This window comes from Aptenodytes forsteri, unplaced genomic scaffold (assembly GCF_000699145.1).
Source record: "Aptenodytes forsteri isolate BGI_AS27 unplaced genomic scaffold, ASM69914v1 Scaffold404, whole genome shotgun sequence".
NCBI classification, from domain to species: Eukaryota; Metazoa; Chordata; class Aves; order Sphenisciformes; family Spheniscidae; genus Aptenodytes; species Aptenodytes forsteri.
In genome coordinates, this window is record NW_008795629.1 from 5,252,840 (window position 1) to 5,278,708 (window position 25,869).

Consider the following 25,869-nt stretch of genomic DNA (forward strand, 5'->3'; position numbering starts at 1 on the left):
CCAATGTTGTAAAAAAAAAAAAAAATCCTTTATCAACTGTCAGTAATCAAACTAGCAAAATGTTGAATATCCACATTTGCCAAGTCCTTAAGCACCATGCTCATAAAGGGCTTCAAGAAGTCTTCAATAGTGCCAAATCTTCTGTTGGTCGCGATATGCTAATTTATGCTGACTGATGTGAAGTCAGCTAACTGTAATAAAGAATCCATTAAAGAACTGAAAAGAATAAATGAAGCTGAATAAATTATTGAGGGATCCGGAACAAACACCACCAGATGACTACCTGTCATGAAAAACACATGTTCTCATGTTGCTGTCAACCAGCAGGCTCATAAAAAAGAACAAGTTATCAACACTTTGTGTCTGCTCCCTGCTGTCATTTGTCTTCCAGTCCTTTACCCTTTGCCTGTATTATGAAAAGCTCTCTACACCTGGCTGATGAAGCCGCTCCTCTATTTTCATCTCAAGGGCTGAAATACCACCCAGTTCAGTGGGTGAAATCCTGAACTGTCTTGCCAGGTGTCAATGATAGAGTTGTATACAACAAGCTTGCACAACAACAAACCTGATCAGTCTAAGGAAATGTTATCTCAGATCATATTATCTGCCTCTCTAGAAAGCTTCTCCCCATTAAGTCCTCCACCCACTAATATCCTGGGACAGACTGAAAGACCTCTAATCCTATCTCCACAAATGCAACTGTGGCTTATGAGAAAGAACGCACAGATCTTTAACCATGAGACTTCTAATTTATAGATATTGCTTCAAGCTCTTTCTCTGTAAATCCTCTTTCCAGTTAGCAATAAATAAGGCCCAATTCTAATTCTTCCCTTAATGCCTTTATTTGTTATGCATCAGGAGAAATTTACCAAGATTTTCCAAACAGAAAACAAGAATGAAAGATTAACTCTTTGTAGGTACAATCCTCAGGATGCAACTGTCTGAAAAGCACCTTTCAGGGTAGTGATTAACCAAATCAAGAGGAAAGCAAAAATCTTAAGACATGCAAAAAGGAATTTATATGCAGAAACAATCTTGCAGACTAAGTCTTCCCTGAATCTGTGGGGCACCATTTCCTACCGAGGAATGGCACAGAGCTGGTAGGGAGGTGGCTTCATTGTGATCCCAAAAACAAGCTTTGTATTGACTTCTTTCACTCCTTCTGGCAGGGTGAACGTGAACGCCTGTAACAGGGTGGAAAAGACAATAAAGAGCTCCATCCTTGCCAACAGCTCCCCCATACATACACGGTGCCCTGTGAAACAAGAGAAACAGCAATCAGCCAAAGGATTTCTATCACACCTCCCTTTCTAACCTGCTTAGGTTTTTTGTTTGTTTGCTTGTTTTCTGCAGACTTTGTCCTTTTCTCTTAACTGACTTTGTCATTTAATGATTCAGAACTGAAAGGCTGCTTGTATTTCCACCAAAAGGTTTAATCTATATTTACAGCAGGCAGCAAGGCATTCTAGAAGTGATCACCAGAGTTGCATAGTTTACATTTACAGTCTTCCTAGCCCTATGCATTTTGCTGCTACTATTTTGATAACTGGATCTCTCCTCCAAGAGAAACTGGATCTGTCTTCCAAGAGAAACTTTTCTATGTGTCATTCCTTCTTTTCCAATCTTTTCCACATACAATTGGACTTCTCTCTTCCTGGAGATCTTTAAAACAGTGGAATGTGTTTATATACCTATTTGTAGATGACTTCCCAGTTATGTTGGAGAATGAATGGATCTTAAGTTGTTATCACATGGAGTAAATACCTTCCTGTTCAGTGCACATACCTATTGAAAACGGTAAGAATGCTTCTCTGTTTACAAAGTTTCCATCTTTATCTAGAAAGTGGCCTGGGTTGAACTGATCAGGTGTCTCCCATTTTCCAGGATCAGACAGAACAGAGTCAATATTTGATAAAATTATGGTGTTCTGAAAAAAAGGAGCAGCGGCTTCAGTTCTGTCTTATAGTTCATATTCATCAGATAAGTAAATAATGACAAAGGAGCAGAGAATTTAAAGTCCTAATTTAAAGTCTCATTTTTTCAAAAATGAGATCAAGCTTTAAAACATTTCATAAGAAGTTTAAACTTTTGAGAATGTTGTGACTTCCTTTCCTTTATTACTTGCTGCCAATAAGTTCAATAAAATAAATGGTTAGGATTTTATAATGTTCATATTGTTAAAATGCATTGCTTTTATTTTTCCTATTGTCACTAAGTATTTTTATTATTTATTCAGCTTTTGAGTTACAGAATATCATGAGTATCAGTTTAATTTTTCCCTTTGTTACTCGACAATTTCTGCAACGCTAGAGTTGCTTTGAGCAGATCCAGAAAAAAGAAATGAAAATGAAACTACATGAAAAGCAGCGATGGGAGAATATTTAGAAACAAACCCTAATGTATCTTTCAGTTACAAAACTTGAAAACACTTTAGTTTCATTGTAACATTTGCAAGATACTATTTTTAAAAGCTTGTGATATGAAAATAATTTCAGATATCCATGTTTTTCAGTAAAAGCTTTTTTCCAGTTTTGGATGGCCTCTGTTCACCGGCTGATAAGCCGTTTTGACAAGGGACAGACCTGAGATTGCTGGAAATTAATATGTTTATTTCCAGACACCATTCACAAGTTTTCTGTTGACAGAAATATTGATCTAAGAACCTACTAATAGTTAGGACAAAGTGCCCATTTGCTTGCAAAAGGCCAACCTTAGATACAGTCATAGCTTAGGAGCACTGCTAGAACTGATAGGACACGAGTTCATGTCCCCAATCAGGAAAACCCTCAAAACCCTTTCTAAATGCATCTAATGTACCAAAGACCTACTGATATCAGCAGTTCTCAGTCGCAGCTGCTTTTCAACTAAATGAGCAATTAAATCAAAAGAAACTAAAAAAGGACGGTGTTTTGGGAATCAATAGCTGAGGTGGCTTCAGTTGGTAAAAAGTTATGTTAAATCAGTTTTAAAAACTGTTACAAGTGTACCAGACATCAGATATTCAAATATGCAGCATATTTCTACCTTTGGAACAGGATATCCCAGCAGCTCTGTGTCCTTCACACTCTGTCTGGGAAGTGCAATTAAGATTATATTACTGTATCGCTGGATCTCGTGAATTACAGCATTTGTATAGGGCAACTTTTTTCTGTCCTCATAGCAAATTAAATGGGAACGACCCAGAACAGCATCCAGCTCCTTCTGGACTTTCTCTAAGGAGGAATATTCAGCTTTAGATATACAATAAACAATCTATAAACTCTATACTCATCATTTTTCCTATTGCTGTTTACAGTAAGAATAACATCCAACAACATGAAAAAGATATTTTATAATATAAGAATGCCTTCAAATTCCCATAGAGATGACCTGAATAAAATTTGACACTGAAGTTGTTTATAGGTTGCATACCCATGTAATACTTTAAAAAGAATGGTAGCAGACAAAGTTGCTCTATAAGAATATTTAGGTTCCTGTAACGTTTACTGCTCTGAGGTAATTTATAAGAAGACTTTTATTAATATTTATTTTTACAGGCAGGGAATCAGCTGGAAAATGAAATATTAATCGTGTATTATGAGAGCAGTTTAGTAACTGATCAAGGACTGTTCTTCACTCAGAACCACATAGATTTTGCTTGTCATCTACAGATGGCCTAACTGCTATTCTGTAATTACCTGCCCTTGGGAAGCACTTACACAAATTAATTTTTCTCAAGGACTTTTTTTTTCTTTACTTACAATCTGAGCTGAAATGGTAATTTCTGATTAATTTCTGAGCTGAAATGTCCTGATCAATACTACAGCCTTTATCATTGCAATTAGACTGACCCTATGCATCAGGAAACTTAAGACCGTTTTAATATACCCTGAGAGGGTGAAAGATCATGTTGTGAAAATTCAGTATGTGCAATACAGGCTCTAATTTAAGCTCTTTTGAAGAGAGGTAACAACAATGGGAGATCCTTTCTCCTTACCACTTCCATTTCCTTCTTGCCAGCCTCCTGCTGTGCCTCGTACCCAGCTTAAACTCTCAAATATGAGGCCTTTGAAGTGATTTGTATACTTCTTAATCCTTTCTATCCTGTACACTCTGACTCTTCCTTTTCACTTATTTTACTCTGCCAACCTATATCTTTCTTCTGTGAATATCATTATTAAAAGCATACAGTTTCAAGCTACTCACCGCAATCTTTTTTTATATCTATTTATATGTAGATATCTATGTTTGAAGTTTTAAGCTTCATGGAATAACCACACATATTAGCAACTTCCCACTGTATTGAAATTGTTTCTGCTGCAAAGAAGCCAGGAACACACTGAAGACTAGCAGTCATGGGTTGAAAAGGATGACCTGAGGACTCCACCTTGTCCTCAGTGGAAGTCTAATCATTATTGTCAGTGGAGGGGCAACGGTGCAATTTATCTCATCTGAGACTAGACTCCTCCATCTGATCAGATGAATCACACCCTGCATTCTGTATAGTTCTCTTAAAAACAAAACCTAAAATGACTGGCCTGTATGTCAGAAAGGATACAGCAAGAAACAAATACATGCAGTTCACCTGATTCATACCCTAATAATTAGTTCCTCTACTATTCTTTGAACAAGTTCTACTACTATTTGAACATGTATAATTTCTAAAAGGTTGCAGTTCTGCTTTGGGTGTGCTTACCTTGAATATCAGGATAAACCACCATATAAAGCAACGCCCAACGTAAAGTGGTGGCTGTAGTTTCTGTACCTGCCAGAAAGAGGTCAAAAATAGTCTGGATCAAGTTTTCTTCATCATAAGTAGAATCAGCATCTCCTTTAGTCTGCAGATATGAATTGGAAAGATCAAGTTATGGCAGACAAAAAAAAGAAGTAAACCACCTTGCATCACAGGAATATTTACTGATACTATCCAAAATGAAAAAAAAAAAAAAAAAAAAAAAAAAAAAAAAAAAAAAAAAAAAAAAAAAAAAAAAAAAAAAAAAAAAAAAAAAAAAAAAAAAAAAAAAAAAAAAAAAAAAAAAAAAAAAAAAAAAAAAAAAAAAAAAAAAAAAAAAAAAAAAAAAAAAAAAAAAAAAAAAAAAAAAAAAAAAAAAAAAAAAAAAAAAAAAAAAAAAAAAAAAAAAAAAAAAAAAAAAAAAAAAAAAAAAAAAAAAAAAAAAAAAAAAAAAAAAAAAAAAAAAAAAAAAAAAAAAAAAAAAAAAAAAAAAAAAAAAAAAAAAAAAAAAAAAAAAAAAAAAAAAAAAAAAAAAAAAAAAAAAAAAAAAAAAAAAAAAAAAAAAAAAAAAAAAAAAAAAAAAAAAAAAAAAAAAAAAAAAAAAAAAAAAATTAAAGGGCTAGAAAATAAACTTTCTGAATAATATGAAGACATTTTCTAATATTCTCCAATACATTTGTCAATTTATCCTATCCACATACACATTTTGTTCTTCAGCCACGACAAAGTTACTAATTGTACATGCTTTCTACTCCTGCTGCAAATCCCATCATAACAGTCATTTCTAGTTGTACCTTAACCATATGCACATCTGTTATTATTGTGGTTCTAGATAATCTACCTGTAAATCTACTTACATTATTACTTCATCCTCCTCCCGCCATCTCTTAGTGTCAGCCTTTTTTAATTCATCTACCTATAAGCTTTTCTATGGAGAAATTGTATACTTCTAAATTTATATTAGACATCATTATAATCAAAGGACGACTTAAAATCCCTTGTTGTTAGTGGAGCATAAGAAGAGTTCAGATACTCACTTTATCTATCTCATCCAAATAGTAATCAATAAAATCTTGATTTTCTTCTGGTTTTCCTTTTTGTTTGTGGCTTTCAAGTTCCTTTGCTAATAGAGTGTTCACAAAATTTATGCTGGACACAGTCTGTTTAAATGGTGCTAGGAAATGGCTTGCAAGCCAGGGAAACATTTCATATACCTATAAAAGAGATATTTTAGATATGTGGTATTACTGAAATTAGCAAACTATATTTGAATCCTAAAACAGGCTTTTGGGTAGTGGAAAAAGCAAATGAAAGGCGCTGACTACCGCAGCTTCACTATTACATTGAAGGGATAGTGCCTATCCCATGATTCATTAAAGCCTTTCTTAATCCCATTTTTCCCTGGAGCAGAATTTCTCTTAGTTTTATGCTATAAATTTTCCATTGCGATGTACAAAGAATAAATGAAGTTCCTCTGTACCCCAGTTCTTTGCTAGGCTGAACTTCAGTAGCAAGGACCTCATATAAAACATGTCCCTATTCTCAGTTTATCCAACATACCTATCATTTCTATCTCATCACTAAAAAAACAGATCCAGGCTGACTGCCTTGACACATCTGCTAACTGAAAATAGAAATATCCAAACCCAGGTTTATTTTTGTACTGTAGGATACCGAATGCGTGGGGATTTTACTCAGATATGCCTTCTCACAGGTAAGAAGCAAACACATCACATCTGTGTGATATGCAAAACAACTTGAAGTAGAAATACTGAGCCGTGTGGATTCCCTACTGTTCATTCATTGTTCTAAACGTATTCACATTCTTGCACTTATACCATTATAAAACCACATCTCAGCAGAAAAGAAACAAAATACTTTTTACATTAATTCCATTCCTCTACTTCATTTCCCTTTCTTTTTTCCCCTTTTACAGATTGCACCATGTCCTTCCAGTTTACAGAATTACTGCAGCTTAAATTATGCATTAGGTCATAACTCTTGGGCTCACCTATTTACATGGCAGCTGCATTACAAAGATTTATCTTCCCACAAACCTATTCAGATTCCTGACTTGTATTTCATCTTCATCCTACTGCATAATTTTGCTTAAAACTACCTGTCCATTTACCAGGAAAACAGATGAGTACAGACCATCATTAACGGATTGTACATCACTGTGAAAGCACTGTGGAGAGCAGGACAGAATGAAATATTGGACTAGAATGTTTTTGTTACCTGTGGACACACTATTAAGAGTTTTTAAGAACAGCTTATACAAATACCTACTGAGAGCAGTTTGGAAATATCGGATCCTGTGTTTACCCTGATTAGAAGGTAGCTTAGGAATCATTCCACCTGCATCTTCTGTGAGAAAAAATCGTAAGTAGTTTTATTTTATTTTATTTTATTTACCAAAAGTATCAAATTAGTCCTCAAATTCTCTAGGACCTTGATTACAGCAGTTTCCACTTAGTAAGAGAGGGTGGAAATCACGCAAGATGCAAAGCCGGATGAGTTCCAGCAAGTTCTGCAGACGCAGGCTGCCTCGTACATTAGTAAATTGACTTCTTCACTATATATAGTATTGTGGTTCCCATTCATAAATGGTTAATGATAAAACTGCCCTTATTCGAGGCAATCTGTTCCACTGTTTTTGCAGCTGCAGCCACAGCTTCACACAGAAGCAAGATAGCATTTTTTTCTGTCCAGTGGACCAGATGTGAAGTTAGGAGCTGCTGTCTTGAATGGAGACAAATACCATCCAGCAGCTAATGGAGAGTGACTTCCAGTGTGTATTACTGAATTCTCATAAGGACATGCAGCGGTGGTACAGGTGTTGCTGCCAAAGACTACAGGAAAAGGCTACCATTAAGCAACTTCAACCTTCGCACAAAACAGTCGCTCTACTTAAGTTTCTATGAAATTAGCCAACAGTAGCGAAGGAAGTAGTTAAAGACCCATATTACTCTTGACATTTGTTAACAGTCATATGATTTCATATAGTGAAGAAAGCCACTGTGTTAGACAGAATTTAAGATAAGCCTATTTCAGAGCTTTTCAGATATTTTTACCTATATTTTACTACTGAGTTTCAGTTGTAGTTTCAAACACTGCAGTTGTACAGGTAGCGCTTTTGCAAGAAAGTCCTTTGTACATCTCCCAAACATGTAGCAAGCCTGTATGTTTCCATCCCTGTCCACCAGACATGGGAAATTTCTGTGCTATGATGAAGCATAAGCAATTGAAACAAGTTTTGAACTAGGCATCTGGAAGTACTGTTCTGATGTGTACTCCAGCAATTCCAGGTGCACCAGTATTTATTTTTGTTATAAAAGTAACAAGCAAGTTGCCTTTTTCATTGTCTATCTATATACAGTAAACAAACAAACAAAACAAATAATTTTCCTCACAAAAAAAGAGATGCTGTTCCCAAATGTTGCTAGAGTATCAACGGATTCAATCAAGCGGTGAAAATTTTCATCATCTTTAGAGAAGCGATGTCCAAAAATCACAGAACAAATCACATTTGAGACAGTATGAACAACAGGCATGGTGGGGTCCAGAGGTTTTCCTGTAAACACAATGAACAGCATTCACCATTAACGCTTACTGTTCCTGCTTTTCCCACTGAAAGGCGAGCTGGTAGCATTTTATAAAACCTTCTGACATTAATTAGATTGCTGGATGGCAAATTGCAATTTATTGGTAAAAAGCATGGGTAAAAAGCATGAGTAAAAAGTAACTTCAGACATCTAAAAAACACTGTTGGTTAAAAAAAGGCAAGACTGCTGATGGGAATGGAATTAGTAGTAGTAGTAGTAGTAGTAGTAGTAATAGTAATAAAAATACCCAGATTTCACAGAACCTTGGCATCAGTAGATCTCATGTTTGGCAATAACCAGGGTACAAAAAAGCTCAGCTGAGACACTGTGTGAATAAGCAGCTGAATTGAAACGGGAACCACCCTCTATTCTTTGCTCATATCCTTTACACCTGAATAACAGAATAATTGAGCATACCTATGGATTCACCCCGTTATTCAGCAGCACAAGCTAAACAAACTTCCTCTCTTACTGAGGAGGCTACCACAAGCCGTGTGAGGTGAGCTTTTTCCACTGCCCTTGCCAGAGCAGAGCCATAGGGTTGTGCAGCCTCGGTTAAAACTTTTAATATTTCGTGCCTTGTTTTTCTTTTCTGCAAAGGGATATGGGGCATTGTGACACTTATTTTGTTACTGTTTGCTGTTACCCTGATTCTGTGACCATGAGTAATGTAAAACTGACTAAGAAGTAGTAACACTAACAGACAGGGACCATGGAGTCTCAGTTCTAAGTTCATACTGTGGGGTTTCACGTGTAGCACTTCTGCAAGGAAATGTCTCATGCAGATCATATGATACAGACCTTTGAGACTCGGCTCTGCACGTACACTATAAATCCATTTTTGTAATCAAATAGTTTCAAAAACTACAGATGACCCATTCTTCAGCAAAACCACCCATTGCACAGACTGATCTGCATACTGAGTCACATACCATTTGTTTTCTGTAAGTATTCCACCAGGTGACAGGCCTCCTCTTGTAGTCGATACTCCTGGTCTTTTTTCCCTACTCCCATTTTCCTCATTGTTGCAAGTCCAAAACGCCTCTGTTGCTTCCAGAGATGACCATTAGAGAACATAACACCTAGGATCATAATGAACCAATGCTGTTAATGCTTTATAAATGAATGAATTGATACAGTTAATATGTCAAAGAAGCTTCTTTTTCATTCTAATTTTTTCAAATTTTTGCCAGCAGTCCGGCAGCATTCCTCTTTCCTCTCCTTTCTTCTTCTAGTTTAGTCATCTATTTCCTGTATAGAAAATTACAATAGCTCTTACAATAGCTCTATTCTGCCATTATTGTTCCGGCAGAATCAAAAAGAAATGTTTCATAAAAACTCATGAAAATATTAACCTTTTTTCCACTGTAAATTAAGGACTTCAAGGCTCTAAATCAGTTTCCAAAACCAGGGTTAGAACACACGAAAAGAATTTGTGAAAATAATAATTACCATTTCCATGAGTCAAAATGTGAAAGATACTGCTTGTTGGCCTTCCAGCAACGTCTTCAGCATGGACAGTCAGACCTTCCTTCACTGCCTGAAACCCTTGCAGGACAACTATAGGAATGTTTGAAAGCCATAAGGTGAAGACATTACCATGAATTTTGGCCATCTGTAGAACAAAGCAGCATCAGAACACCATGGGTGAGAACCAGTACATTTAAATCAAACAAGATGAACCAGATCTTTTCCCTTGGCAGATGCCCCAGGAGTGACTGACCTTGAGAAGAGAGCATGAAATCTATTCGTACATATAATATAGCCTGAAGTCAGGTTTCTATCTAAAGTCTCATTTACTGAAGATCAAGATGTTCCCGAAACATCAGACAGCCTATATTGCCAATGTCTGCGATGTTATTTATTGCATGTCTTACAGTTCAAACTCATTGCAGATGAATTCTTACATGTTTGTAAGAAGAAAAACATTAGCTCATGAGTTTTACATGAACCATCTACAGATTCCCCTTTGTGTGTTAAGTGTAGCAAAAGCAGCTGAGGAGGTGGGTAAAGCAAGAATCGCCCTCTCCTTTCTAGCTCAGCTGTGATAGCCTTGTCTCCACAATGCCGCGCACACAGACATCACTAGAATTAGGCCGGACAGTTCTTTCCCTGGCTGGAGAATCGGGAGCTGGAAAAGTAAAAGGCTGAGGGAAGTGCAAGAGTGCATAGATCAAAGTAGCAAGTCTATGGGGCAGAGTAGGCTGGGAAGAGTGGGGAGTTGCCAAAACATCCCAAGAACTGCAGGACTAGAGGAGTACAAACTTTTGCTGCCTGGGAGCAAACAAGAGGGAACAGATATGCACGTTGAGCAAAAATTTATACGCATGTACTTGCACATTTGTGTTTAATTTCATTTTTGGAAGGACTAATTCATGGCTTTTGAAATCTTGGGATGAGCAATACCACTCTTCAGGTTTGAGGGGTGAGAAATAGAAGAAAACAACAGTCACACACTGGCTATAATTTTATGTTGTGGAGTCACACTACTTTGCCTTGAAATATGCAACTCGGGAGAAGAGAACTGGCAGGACAGGGAAGAACCAGGGAAAAGGAAGGTTGAGAACAAAGAGTGAAAGTGAGATGCTATTACTTATATATTTAAATGTTAAATAGTTATGCATGAGGAATATAAAACATTAGGATACAAATTCTAGAAGTGCTGTGCATTACAACTGGACTTAGAAAAGAGTTTGAGCATAGGCACACGATGAATTAGTTTGGCTACTTAAAAGCTCAGTCAGGCTCAGCAGACTGAAGTCTGTTGTGAAAATCTGATGAAACTGTATGTCAGAAAAAAAACATTTATTCTAAAATCTTTTGAAAAATCTGTTGAATAAGTATAAAAATATTCATCCTTTCCATACTGGAAACACATATGCTCTCAGTAGCTCTTTCATGAAATATTTAGAAACTGCCAGTGCAAAAACAGTCAACACACAGACATGCAAAAGACTGCACAGAATTAAAGACACTGCTTTAAAATGTATCTTTTTTCCTATGTGTAAGACAGGAATATTATCATCAGTATTGTTTTGTTCATCTGCACATAAGGTTTTAATGACATGTTTCATAGTAAGCTGGAAATTTTCATACCAAGAAACAGATATTTTAATGATCGCCAGCTATTTTCACATTTGTACAATTCAGAATAAATCCCTCCCTAGCACTCAAAATAAGACTATGTTAAACACTCACATTTACTTTTCAATCAGCTTATGAGTCCATTAATTAGTTGCCTGAAAATACATACTTTTTTAAGGATCTCATGATGAATTTGGAAGTTCATCTGCAGCAGATTTCCAAAGAAGCGGTATGGAGTTGGTCCAGGAGGAAATCGTCTTCGCATCCATTGCAATTTCAGAAACTGCATAAGCAGCAGAGACACCACAAAAAATACCAGCACCACACTTACTGTTAACATTTCACTTCTGACTTACAAGGCCACGTTGTCTCTCAAAAACTGCTATTTAGACAGAGGATAGATCCACTTTCTCTTGCTTTGCTGGTACCTCCCTAAAAAGAGAAAAAGATGTTGAAGCTTCTGTGCCTCTCAGTCCTTCCCTCTTTATCACTTCACTTTACTTCCCCATCCCAGAGAATGAAGTGTTCTCATTTTTAAGCATATATGACATCATTCCATTATATTGCAGCTACAAATCTGACAATCATCAGCTCTTCAAGGGATACAAAATGCAGGTTAATTATACGCCTCCTTGTGCCATGACAGCTGCTGTGACAAAAATCCCCGCCCACAGTGCTGGTTTCATAAAAAGCCTCTTGCAAGAACAGAGAAATAAAAAAAGAATTTCCTGAGGGTTGGCTACACACCCAAGGCCAGTGGGATTACTGAAAAGTTCAGGCTCGTTAGTAGCCATCACATGCATCAACCGCATGCACCGCTCCTTCACTCACCTCATATTATTGCTTGATCCTGGTGTTCTCTGCTATTCCTTTAATATTTTATTTTTCTTCATGATTTAAATTGTAAGCTCTTTGGGAGATGGCCAGACCTTTTAATTTTGTCTAGAGCACATAAAACAAAAAAGACTAATCTGTCATTGGGTAACAAGAGTTTGATGGTTATAATGGCATAACACCTGTGTGTCCACACACTCCCTATTCAGCTGCACAGATAAGTGGGGCTGCAAGGTCTTCGTGACCAAGTAGAAAGCAAAATTTCTTCACCCCCTCCAGCTGCCTCTCAGCTAATTCCCACTGTATTGCCTGCAGCAAGAGTAAAGATGACACACAACTGTCTTTGTGAGCTTCTTTCACAAGTGCTGTCATGCAGCTGAGCAACTCCATTTATGGAGGTAGAGCCTATACCTCTGCAAAGGGGGTCATTTCAGACAATACAGCTCTGGCGCTTCTTCAGCACTTGCTCAGGAACAGCAATAGCTTAGACTCAGCTCATCTGGCTTAGACAGGAGCATGTGACACTCTGGAAAGTCACCTAGATGGCTTAGCTGCTCACACGCCAAACTTACAGAGCTGGCACAACTAAAAATAAAAGTTGCAAGGTGTTAAGCAAGTTGGTTCACTCCAGAAGTGGTGCAGAGAGCTAACATTTACACAGTCTTGCTGACCAGCGATTGAACTGAGAGCTGGGATCAAACTGAGAAACTAAATTATCCACTTCAGAGATGACTTGTGCGACTTGTAGTTCCTTCACTTGTGGCATTGCCCTTTGCTCTGTCTCAGAACACTCCCAACTCCGAATTTAGTGTTTTCCAAAGTCTCCTTGAGAGGAGGAAGAGTCACAGTTGTGACTGCGGCAGCTGTTCTGGGACGACACCCCAAACAAAACAACTCTGTCCTTCCTGGATATTTTCGGTGAGGAAGACAACATGGAGAGTGATTTCCTGGGGATTTTTGTCATGGCAATTGCTCTGGCCCTGGTTGACTGGCTGTTTGGCATCCAGGAGATGTGCTTAACTTACTGGGATTTTCATCCTGGGGGTGTGAGAAAACACCAGCTGCAGGTGCCCAACTCTTGCATGCAGAGGGGCAGCATCGAGGCTGGTATCACAACTTCACCATCCAGAGAGCCCAAACCCAAATTCAAGGGCACAGCTGTTGTCCTGCAGATTCTCATGCCCCCAACCCTTCCTGGGTAGGTGTTAGCCCGACCATGGGGACCAAGTCCATCACAAGTCATGCTCAAGATCTCTGAGGACAGCCTGCAAAGCCTTTCGCATTGGATAGTGGCAGTGGGAGACTTTGAGAGGATCAGCCCAGGCTCCACATGAGTCCTGAATGGCATGGTCTCTGCCAGGCTCCATATGGTTTCTGGCCCAGGGCACCTAGGCTACATGGACTGCAAGATCTATCAGTGATGCTTTTCCCCGGTGTTGTTACTCTCATAGGGTGAACAAAAAAGTAACAGATTCCACATATGTCGCTGGGAGAAGGGATGTGAATGTCTTCATGGCCCCTGAGGCTCACCTGCCTTGCCCACTTGCAGCCCCATCTGGCCCCTCCGTCCCTTCTGAGCAATCCTGGCTGGCAGCCGCTCTGCATCTCCCCTGGCTCTCCAGGCTTACTCTGACTTTTCCACACATTAGCCATGTTCTGGTGATTGCACCTCACAGCCTAGACATGAACTGCTTGCATTTAGAAAGGCAGCTGCCAAACAGCTTTGCCATGTCTTTGGGAGAAGATGTTAAAGGGGTTACAACTTGCTTTCCTCTTCATACAAGATGGTGCTGGAGGACAGGGAAGAGGGAAGCCTGATAACATGCGTGTATTTGCCACAGTTTCCATGAGTGAGAATTGAACGCCTGGGGAGGCAGGGGTTAGAGCTGGCTGACAGCTCAGCAGAACAGAAAGGTATCCCTCTTACCAGTGAATCCTCCTCCTTTCCCTCTCCCCAGGAGAACCGCTGGCCCATTCTCTTCTTCCCCCTTCCTTTCAGCTCTCAGAGAAAAGGATCCGTTTGCCCTCCACTTAGGCTTTTGAACTGAAACACGCTGCGGCCTGTGCCCTACCAGCCTCATGGCAGCTTGTCTGCACCCCATTACTTATGTTCCATGCCCCAAATTCAGTTTCAGAAATAATCTCCACCTCCCACCCACAAAGCATATAGCTGCTAGGGTGTCTGCCAGGCAAGTACTAGAGGCAGCTATTCAGAGAGGGACCTCGCCCTCTCAGGCTAATAACAGGTTTTCAGGACATGTTCCTTATCTCACCTGCCTGCCGCCCTACCCTGAGGAGTGATGCTAGGAAAGCACATCTTTGTAGATACCATCTGAGAGGGATGAACATCAACAGCTAAAGAGAAATAGGGCAGCAGAAGCATGCAAACAAAACTTGACTCTTGAAGAGGGCCAACACCTGCCATAACTTGTAGGGAGACAGTCTCCAGTACCCCAGATTCATGGCAGTCCTTGGTGAGAGCAGAGGTCCCTCCCCAGGATCAGACCAGCCTTCTCCCTCCTCCTTTTCACTCCTCTTGCATCAGCTCACCACTGACTGCTTGGGGGCACAGCATGGGGGCTCCACAAGGAAAAAGGAACACTCTGTAGGAGCTGCCTTCTCTGCAAGCCGCCCGCCAAACTGGGGACAGAAAGGGTCCTGCACCCAGCACCTTTCCTGCGAACCTGGAGTACCTACTTGGTGCCACGCAGGGTCTCTGTGCCCGGCAGTAGGACATGCATGGCCAGAGGAAGTCACAGAAGCAGGATGTGCTCCTCTGCTCTCCTCCATTTTCTGAGCGAGGGCACGTGTCTTGCCAGAGAGAAAGAGGGGAGAGAGGAAGGTCATCACTGCGACTGCCCCTTAACCCTGACGCTGAGCTTTGGGTTGTACTTCTAACAAGCAGTGAGAGCAGCCACGTTCACAGTCCCTCCACAGACCTGAGACCAATGTCTTCACCTCACCCGGACCCTCACGTGCCTCCCCCTAAAATTAGGCCCAGAAAAGCAGTACATTTGCCCAGGCTGGATGCACACTCCCTGGCACACAGGGAATGCTGAGGCTGGCCATGGCGGGAAATGAGCAAAAAATATTTCACTGGACTAGGTGCAGACTTCTTTAATTTTATACTACACTGATCACTCACCCTGTCTTGGTGCCAGTCTTGAGAAGATCAACCTCCATGAACTGTCTGCAGATCGGTCCTCCTTTGGAGGAGACTTTGGTGCTCTCACAGCCCAGGGGAGGCAAGCATTGTCAGGAGCTCCAGTGCCTGAGACAGCCGTGAGCTGCAGCCTTGCTAAGAAGAGCAGAAATAACAGACAGATAGGGCTGCAACACAGCACACACACAAAAAAAGAAAGATGAGAAAATGAGGTATAAACAATCACAGTGAAAACTGTCACAAATATGTGCTAATTTCAGATGCCCATTTAAAAGCATAAGGAATCACGTTTTGAAGTACTGAGGTGTTTTGCAGTACTTGAATTCTTCAAAGTAGACTGCTCTGACATCAAGGTAGGTTAATTTAAAGCAACATAACTTAAATGACATTTCTAACTGCATTTCCAGTTAATAGGCGATCAGCATCAATTTAAATATCTTTAAACCCTTCCTGCATTGGTTAATCTTCATTCTCCTCCCAGAAAAAGATTTAGATGTTTCAGTATTCCAAGGGTGTTTTGGGTTTTTTTCCCCCAACAACTCTACAAGCGACTCTATCTAATTGTTTTATTCCTTGAAACACACTTGGTAGAATTTACTTTCACAACAAAGAGTAAGTGTTCTTTGTTTAAAATGTAGTTTTCTTCTCCTATGTTTCTAGATCATCTCCTCAGTGATATTTCTAAGAATTGTTTTATCCAGCTCCCAACAAATTTTATAACCCCAAAATGTGGAGAAAAGAAGGAAGAACTGAAAGGAATAGAAAATGCAGGAAAAGCGCTGCAAGAGGCAAACAAAAATGGATCTTATCTCTTCACCTAGCTCCACAAATCCCCAACATTAGCCTCAATATATTTCCCAGCAAATGGCAATGAGACTAGTATCTGTTGTTAAACAAAAAACAGCTGGGGGTGGGAGGGAGAGGAGGCAGATGTCCAGCAGCCAAAAGACCAAAAAGTATGAATTAAGCCTTCACCTATATACAGGTCTTGCTATATTGCATTGCACACTAGCTAATTAGCATGAGAACATGCTCAAATTCATGTTTCTGATAAAGTTGCCCTTTCATGCAAAGACTCTCACCATTTTTTTTAAAAACTAAAAATCCAGCTGTGACACTGAAATTACAATCCCTGTTTATGCAAACTTATCAGTAATGGTACCAATAAATACTGTCCATCTGCCCTGCATTTGGCTTCATATACGAACAAAATCAAGACATTTAAATTGGTAAATTAATAAATATCATACTAATATTGTAATAATATAGGCAATATTTAAATCACAAACTAATCATTATTAAAGAACATAGTGTTATCAAAAATACCAGGGTGGATCAGTCGACTGCACATGAAAACTTAAATCCCTTTGTTGACCAGCTTAAAGTTAATTATAAGACTTTCTTAAATACTCGGATTAGATGTTTATGAAAGTCATTCAGTACTTCTCACATTGTACTTTAATAAAGTTAAGATTGTTTACATGTGGTAACTCCTAGCACAATGAAATGTTTGATTTGCACAGGTCAAGCCAGTGCTTAAAATTTTGCTGACTTAGCTCTATTGGTTTGAGATGTGAAAAATCTTTGTCTCCATGCTGACATTGCTGCACTGATGAAATCCCTTCTGTGGACAGGATCATGCTGCCAGAGATTTGTCAGTTTATGCCTTTTGGAGGTGCAGGACCATCCTGTTGGCAGAAAAGCTCTAACAGAGCACACTGGTCAAGAAGTTCCTCAGGCTGGACAAGGCAGAAGCAGCAGCAAGGTCTGTTATCCACTCACACAATGGAATCAGACTGCAGCATTGATCTGCTCCTGACAAAAGAACTGCAGATGTTATAGCCATTTATGTAATTATTTTTTTTTAGACTCCTTAATCTTGTTCTTTAATAAGGAATATAAAAACTTACCAGATAGAGCTGGACCAGGTTTGGAAAAAAAAAATCTCACATGATGTTCAGTGCATTGCTAACTCCTGGGACATGAAAAGCAGAAGCAGGACCATTGCACCATCCCTCATTGCCAGGTGACCCCAATTAAACAATATACTTTCTTTCTGATTTCTTTCTACTGATTTCTTATTTTTCTTACACTGATTTCTCTTCACTTTCTTGTTTGTTGTTAAATTTGAGGTACATTTTCTCTTCTTCTTGACCATTTTGCAGCATTACAATCAATCTGAAAGAGCAGGTTGCTTTGCACTTAGGAGCAGTACTAACTACACGGACATCAGTTTGTGAATCACAGGTCTGAATATCAGTTTTTAAAACACTGGGCATGGTAACAATGGTATGAAAGCTCAGTACTGCTTGGGACAGAAATTAGGAAAGAGAGCGCCACAGCATGTTGTGGCAGGCAATCAAAGAGATGAGCACAAAATATTCCTTACTGAAGTTTGTCACACTAAGACTAGAGAGCAGAAGTCTCAAACAGCTCAAGACTTGCAGGTCTATTTAAAAACACAGAGTTAAATGGACCAGATTACTTCTGAGTGAAAACTCTTCCAGTGCTAGCTAGTTTCTTGCTTTATCTACCACATTTCTTTTTGCCTACCACAGTTTTTACCTTCCCATTTGGGAAATGAAATTCCAGTATCAAGCTACCAACAGCAGAAATAATGCATTCCAGACCAGCAGCTTTCACCTGTGGCCTCCAGGCCCCAATGGGTCCATAGACAACCTCTAAGGTGTGGTGAAAGATGACTAAGAAATGCAGATTCATAAATGCTATTCAGCAACATATAAAAACCTTTTTCACTTATAGTATCTTAAAAAAATTTCCCAATGGAGATACAAGTTCTTTGTAAAAATTTGTAAAAGGACTTGTATCTCCATTGGTATTATTTTTTAAAAGACTGTAAGTGAAAAAAGTTTTAAAGCAATACGGATCCTGTGTGCCTGTTCCTAAACCTTACCTCTTATTCAGTCTCTTATACATCCTATATTCACAGAGACGCCCGAGACGGGTGTCAACACAGCAGACACCAGCTACCCAATCACCTCATTATACCCATTTTTGCAACATCACTTTATATTAGTAGAAAAACTGAATCCTCGTTCTGCAGTAGTGCACAATCCACCCTCCACTCCCAACAGAATCTACATCAACACAACACAATGCAGCATCACAGAGCTAGATACGGATTAGAGAGCAGGAGAGTCACATCAGCTTGATCTGCTTGACCCACTAAGCTTACGCATCTCTTCTGCCAAGCTCTGACCAGCTGCAGCAGCAGCAAGTGCCAGCTTCAAATCTGTGGGTGTCATGATAAAAGCATCCATTTGAGCCCCTACCCAGAAGCCTGAGAAAAGAGTACTGAACCTTAAGATACCGAGCTCCGTCACAAAAACGAATAAATTTTTTAGCTAACAGCATTATATTAAAGAAAGAAATCTCTAACATGGTGGATAAACAAGGCAATGACAACTAATCCTTGAAGTATAATTGCAATAACAATTATAAAGTTTTTTCCTCAAGGAGGGAAACTGGTAGAGCAACAGAGCGTTTGCTACATCCACTAGTAGCCCTCACTCTGACCTCGATTTTTAAATCTTGCTGGGTAACAAGGCCAGCCTCACAGTGTGAGTGGTTTCTGGCACTTGCTCTTCTCTAGGCATGCTTGGGCACTGTTCCTGCTTCTGCCAGCTGCATCTTGCACAGCTCTTCCCCTTGATGTGCATGCCTTACTAACAGGCACTCTTAACTCAGCAGCTCTGCTAAGCCTCCCTCAGCTCAGCTGTTGGAAGGCTGGGTGCAACTGCCCCTGTGCTCACAGAAAACTCTCAAGAAGTTTGATTCTCACATGGCTCTCGGGAAACACTACATAAATTTCTCCTGCCCTGTCCCTCCTTTGCAGGCACCAAGCTTTGCTTCACAAGACTGCAAGGAATCCCCTTAACTGTGCTTTCAGGCATCAATAAAGAGGCATGGCCGACCTAGACTACTGTACACCATTATCATTACAAACTCCACCGTGTGAGAGGACTCCTCTTTCATAGAAATGCCTCTCAAATGCACCACAACAATATATACAAAAAAAAACCATTTTCAGACCAACCCACTGGTCCGTTACCATTTACACCCACTTTGTTTCACCAGCAGTGGGGCTCCACTCTGCAATTCTTCATCAGGGAATATGAGGCGTTTGCCTTCACTTTCAGCCTGAGTCACTAGCCTCACGCTTAAATGAAGGGTTGCATTGTTGTAGCTCTATTACTTTCAGATTCAAGCTATCATCTCCCCATGGCTCTCGGCTAAATAGACAAACCAGCTGGCTCACACCTAGCTGAGGCATCCCTCCACAACTCTGTTCCCCCATGCAACCATACCTAGGGGCTCTGGCAATGCCCAGAGCCACCACCTCTGGGAAGAGCATCCCTATACTCCACTCTAGACTTGAGAATGCATGGGAATGAGGGGAAGCCCTCCCAGCACTCGGCTTTAATGTTCCGTCTCCCTCCAGTAAGATTCCTGTTGAGTTTCTAGTAAGACCAGACACCGTAACAATTTTCTATGTTTATTTCATTTGTAATACAGCAGAAAAAAAATGTACAGAGATTTTCCAGACACAGGAAAACCACAGTATTTTTCAGGGCCGGCTTCTTAGACATGCAACACAACAAGGATAGATTCACACTGAATTTGAGCTAGAAATGAAAAACATAAAAGCTGCGCAAAAGATCAGCGCGCCAGCAAACCTGTGGCAATTCCTCAAATCTGTAATACCCTGCAACCTAGCGAAGAACTGCACAGAGCTTGTATGGATGGGGTTTCATTGTGCTCCCAAAGATAATGTCTGTGTTGACTTCCTTAACTCCTTCTGGTGGAGTGAACTTGAATGTCTGCAACAGGCTGCAGAAGATGATGAAAAGCTCCATCTTTGCCAGCACCTCTCCCAGACACATACGGTGGCCTGCAGAGGGAGAAGGGAAAGAGCAGTCAGTCCCCACAGAGGTCTGTAACCACCACCTCCTTCCCAGCTTTTCAAAAGAGCATCGCTCAACCTCACCAAGGACAAAAGGCTTTGCTGAATTTGACATTTTCCTCTCAGATTAAACTGACCGAACAATTGAGATGTCTGCAACCCTTCTTTGCAGGATCTGCCCAGATTATAGAAGAAGATACCTGCGATGCTTCTCAGTAGTTTCATACTTTACTTCCTAATCTATAGGACTCCCCGATTCTATGAACTGAGTTTCAGTCTCTTGATTCCAAATGAGAATGACAAGAAAGCATTTTTTAGGTTCCCTCACAGCTTCCACTCACAGTACAGGCACTTTTCTTCACTAATAGCAGTGAAAAATCAGAATATAGAGGACATTCTACATCTGACTATAGATTTTCCTACATGTTTTCAGTGAAAACAACGTACAGGCTGACTTTTCTTCACTAATAGCAGTGAAAAATCAGAATATAGAGGACATTCTACATCTGACTAGACATTTTCCTACATGTTTTCAGTGAAAACAACTTGTTAAAGAAAAAGCTTTTCCCAATTTATCAATTAACTGTGTCCAGGATGTAGTTTCCAGTCAGAGGAAGACAGTGACAGACCCTGAAATGTACTGGGGTTAGGGCATTCAACCTGGATGTGAGAAACCAATGTTCAAATTTCTCTTCTGCCCAATTTAGGCCAGGAACCTGAGCCTGACACTTCCACATCTCAGCTGAGGGCTCTGACAACCAGGCTATTCCATCCTGGCATGATCCCCAAGAGCTTTTGTTTGTTTAAGCTTCTATAAACTCACACACTGGGTGAAAGAGTGACTCCAGAAGCTCCCCAGGAAAGACATAGCCATCTGGGATGTATTTGATCCAGCTTCAAAATTTCTGCACCGATGAATATTGAATTACTTATACAAAATAAATCAGCTCCAGCAGAGCAGCCTGCCACAGAACAGCCACTATAATAGCATAACCTGGCATATGCAGAGCATGACGGAGGACAACAGCGTAAGGACTCGAATCCCCAAATTATTGGCAATTCTAGGGCCTTACTCCTTTTACCTTCTCTGCATTTTCACAGAAATCTAAGATCAAAGGTTTATACAATTACCAAATGACTTATTTTTGTAATCAAACATTTTTCTGGGCTGTGAAAACCGTGTGCTCCTGTAGTTTGGGATTACACTCCCTTTGGCCTTCTCCGCAATGACAATAATACAGCTTCACATTCACAATCTAACCCACACAAACGGGTTCAGTTATCAGTGCACCTACCTGCTGAGAAGGCCAAGAAGGCCTCTCGGGTCACAAAATTTCCATCCTTGTCCAAGAAATGACCAGGGTTGAACTGGTGGGGGGTCTCCCAGTATTTGGGGTCAAAAAGAGCTGAGTCTATGTTTGCCATAATCATAGTGCCCTGAAAGGAAGATGCTGTTGGCTCAGTTCTGTCTCTCACACATCAAGAAGAGAAGGACACAAACAGATTCCAGCTATAATTCAGCACACTGCTGGTCACGTGGACAGGCAGCAGAAACGAAAGATTATTTTATTAGGAAAAAAATTTTAATCTCAAACTGTCCTGAGGGGGGTTTTCTTCATAAAATAAATAAGAAAAGAAACTTCAGTATTTCAGGTTCAGGAATTTCCCTGCTGTATTCCTTCATGTCTCCTTTTTTTCCATTCTGCTAGCAAATGCAACAGAATGAGTGGTCTGCGGTTCTTTAGCACCTTGTCCTAAATCTAGTAAAATGATTTTCCCACTTCTGACAAGCTTTGACAGGTTTTGACAAATGAAGAACAAAGCACCCTGGAAATGAAATAGTATATTTCAAATTATCTTTCTCAAGGTGGAGGTGGGAAAGGTGTGCATGACAAACACCATGGAGCAGGGCTGTGCAGGAAGATGCCTCCATGTGTGCCTTTGGGGAGGTTTGGCATGGAGGTTAAGTTTGGAAAGGCTGGACAAGTCGAAGCAGCTGGCAGAAGCTTTTTATTTGAGGTTAGGTGGCAGTTCAGAAGCTGTGGGGAAACATCTTCATTATATTTCAAATATGATGCCAGAGAGGTAATAATAAGAAAAAGAAGTCCTAAGCGAATGAAGTTGAGTAGACGCTTGGTATTGTCTCAGACATCACCAATGAAGAAAACATTCCACCTCCCATTCGTCCACACGGCAGACAATATCCTAGCGTTAACATTCTGCTGCACCTTCCCCACTGACACCACTGTACATTTCTGGTAAGTCTTCTCTGAGGTCTTTTGAAAGTGTAAGAGCTCAAATGCTTATGAAGTATTTCAAAATCACGGACTCTTGGAAAGTAAGACTCTGCAGCACTCTCACAGAACGCTACCTGAATTGGTGTGAAACTGTGGTTTTGGCAAGCATTTTCACTCGCTGTCTGTGAGACAAAGGCACAGGCCTGAGGGCAGGGGAGGGGAAAAGTGCTGTCTGCCAGTGCTGTCACCAACAGCCGTCTGTCCTGAACTGGAGGGAAAAGGGGTTAATGGTAAACATGACTGCAAGGAACTTAACTCACGGCCAAAGACCACATTGGAATAGAAAGGGTATCTGTACCTTTGGAAGCTGATACCCCAAAACAGTTGTATCCTTCACTGCTTCTCTAGGAATTGTGATTAAAATAATGCTGCCAAAGCGCATGATCTCATGAATCACAGCATTTGTATAAGGCAGTTTTTTCCGATCCTCATAGCAGATTAGATGGGAGGGACTCAGAATGGCATCTAGCTCTCTCTGGACTTTTTCTACCAAAAAAAAAAAAAAAGTCCATCATAGATATAAGAACACTGTTTTGCATGAAACAGAGCTTTCATTTCCTTTTTGGATTATAGTAGTGATAGAAAAAATACAATAAGTAAGTAATTTATACTTACCATATCTTAAAATGTAAATACATTTATACAACTATCTAGTTATGATTTTACTACACTCTGGTATTTCCTAGTTTATAGGTTCTATGTTCAGATCATCTTTCCACAAGCCCAACAGATTTATTGAGCTTCATAATTAAAGTAAGGGGAGCGAACTGTAAATAAAACAAGAACTTCTTAAGAGATCAGTTCAGTTACTCAAGCTATTATTTTTACTCTAGCTAAATACAGACTCACAGCACACTAATCAGCATGTTGCAAGGGAGCCATCGTATCAAGCTGATACACAGATGTAATGCTGAGAGCTGGAACAGGGTAATATTACCAAACCATCACCAACTGTTAATCTCTTCTGGCCGTCATCTAGGCTTCAGTAAGTAACATAGCTTATACAGTCTCAGAGGGTTCAAGGTCAAATTTCATGCTTAAAAATTAGCCTAGTAATCTAAGAGGTTTTGTTTCCTTTTTATTTCATTAGAATTGAAAGGTACGTGTGTGCACAGGGCTCTGTTCTTCCAGCTTTCTAGCACCAAAAGCATGAAAAGAAGGATTTCTAGCTCTAAACCCGAGAGTCGAGAACACATACTTGGCTTAGCAGTTCATCACCTCTGAAAGCCCCGTATCAAATCATTCAAAAATTTTGAAACTAGTGTGCAACTATGCCCTTGTCTAGAATTTTCCAGTCATCTTTTTGTCTTCCCACTATTGTCTTCCTTCTCTGTTTAACATTCCCATATGTTACAATAAATATACTTATTATACAGAAATACAACTGGTGTCTCAGTTAATGAGTGCAAATAATATATTCTTATTACACATTCTGGATACCAGAAAAGCGTCACTTTTCCCTAACCCAAGCTCATATTTCACCTCGAGTGTTTTCAGCTAGACTGTATCTTCCATTATACGCTTACAGCACTGAAACAGCCTGACAAAAATAAACAAGACAAAATACAGTATCAGAAGCTGAATATCCCTGAAATTATTTAAAAATCTCTGTCTGAAAATTTTCACTGGCTTCTTAAAAGCAAAGCTCAAAAATGGGATCTTAAAAAAAAAAAAAAGGAAAGCTTGATCTTCAAAAAAACTTGATCTTAACCAAAAAAAAAAAATGTGTAACAGACAATTGTTCTACTCGAAACATACCCATGTTCGTGCCTACAACTCACCTTGGATGTCAGGATAAGCCACCATATAGAGCAGAGCCCAGCGCAGAGTGGTGGCAGTGGTCTCTGAGCCGCCCAGGAAAAGGTCAAAAACAGACTGCACCATGTTGTCCTCATCAAATGTAGAATTGGGGATATTTTTAGTCTACAGGTGTCAATGAGAAAGGTAAAATGGGTATATCTGCCTAACAGTTAGCACTGAGACAGGCAGCGATCACTATACCTAAACAAACAATATTTCTAGAGGATGGAGAAAATATAGGTACTTGAGTAAAACAAAGATTTATGCAAAGATTTTCCTCAAATAAGTACATTGACACTGTTAAATTACAGGTGCTGTTGAAAGTGTCAGGTGTCTTAAGGTCCTGTTATCCTGCCTTCAAGAGTGACTTGTTGCCTTGCTGCTAACTTCCACATCAGAAAAAACCATTTCAAAGTAGTTTTATTCCACCCTTGCCACTCTCTGCACATTTGCTGATTTCAGCTATTGCACATATATATTATCCTTTTAAAAGATTCATGCTTTTTTCCAGAGCAGAGACTGCTATCATTTTAAGATGGTTATGATAATCATACAGTACTACTTAAGCACACAAAAGCTCAGCACAAAGCACAAAGATCATAAATGCAAACATTAATAAGACACAAAGAATCAGAATTAGACAGCCACCCACATAGCTGCACCTTGGCAAAGTCCTCCCTACCGCCCGCTGCCCAGCCTGCACTAAGGATTCCGCTGTATAACAACAAACCAATGTAATTAATTTATACTTCTAAAACAAGTTATTAAACTAACTATTCAAAGTTCATATTTGAATTTGACAGCAGAGTTTTTAAACTGTATCTGTAGAGCTCTGTAATAATGTTTCTATGTACGGACAACTGTAGGAAAGGTGCAGGGAATCCGTTACGGTAGAATCTGTGTCACATACAGCATAAATTACTCACTTTCTCTATCTGATCCAGGTAGAAGTCAATGAAATCTTGTGGTTCATCTGTTGTGCCTCTTTCCCTGTGGCTTTTGATTTCCTGCCTTATGAAAGAACGAACAAAATTGCAGGAAAATAATGCTTTCTGTGCAGGCCCTGGGAGGCGCTCTGCAGCCCATGGGAAAACTTCAGACATCTGTGGAGCAAGCATTCGACACTGATGCGGTAAGTTACATGACGTGAGCAAGGCTATTACAGAGATACAGCGTGGACATTTTTGGTGCTAAATTGCAGAATTAATTTCTCTAGGAAAAATACTGTAGCATCAAAGAGAAATGTTGGGTACATGTTGAGTACATGAACACGCATTAAAACCACAATTTAAAGACAACACAGTTTCCACTCTGGATTTTTTCCTATCCTTACTGCATAACTCTACTTGTATTTGCCCTGTTAATTCACCAGCAAAAGAATCCACTTTTGCAGCTAGATTTAACATGTATTAATATTAATAAATTTAATATTAATAAACGTACATATATAT

At 39.6% G+C, this 25,869-nt stretch overlaps 2 protein-coding genes across 2 annotated transcripts in view; both read right to left on the reverse strand.

Moving 5' to 3' along the window:
• Window positions 1-1,076: 1,076 nt before the first annotated feature.
• Window positions 1,077-11,740, reverse strand: LOC103901493 (cytochrome P450 2J6). The gene is made up of 9 exons (XM_009282395.1): window positions 11,570-11,740; window positions 9,769-9,931; window positions 9,249-9,398; window positions 8,125-8,285; window positions 5,749-5,925; window positions 4,676-4,817; window positions 3,025-3,212; window positions 1,786-1,927; window positions 1,077-1,255 (listed from the first exon to the last, which is right to left on the reverse strand). The coding sequence occupies exons 1-9, from the start codon at window positions 11,738-11,740 to the stop codon at window positions 1,077-1,079; spliced, it is 1,473 nt and encodes a 490-aa protein (XP_009280670.1).
• Window positions 11,741-20,130: 8,390 nt separating this feature from the next.
• The window catches only part of LOC103901494 (cytochrome P450 2J6), a 10,923-nt gene continuing 5,184 nt past the window's right edge, over window positions 20,131-25,869 (reverse strand). Inside the window, exons 5-9 of the mRNA XM_019472878.1 lie at window positions 25,345-25,521; window positions 24,400-24,541; window positions 22,917-23,104; window positions 21,617-21,758; window positions 20,131-20,309 (exon numbers count right to left, since the gene is read on the reverse strand). Of these exons, the coding sequence (XP_019328423.1) occupies window positions 20,131-20,309; window positions 21,617-21,758; window positions 22,917-23,104; window positions 24,400-24,541; window positions 25,345-25,521 (828 nt within the window). The remainder of the gene's footprint in view (window positions 20,310-21,616; window positions 21,759-22,916; window positions 23,105-24,399; window positions 24,542-25,344; window positions 25,522-25,869) is intronic.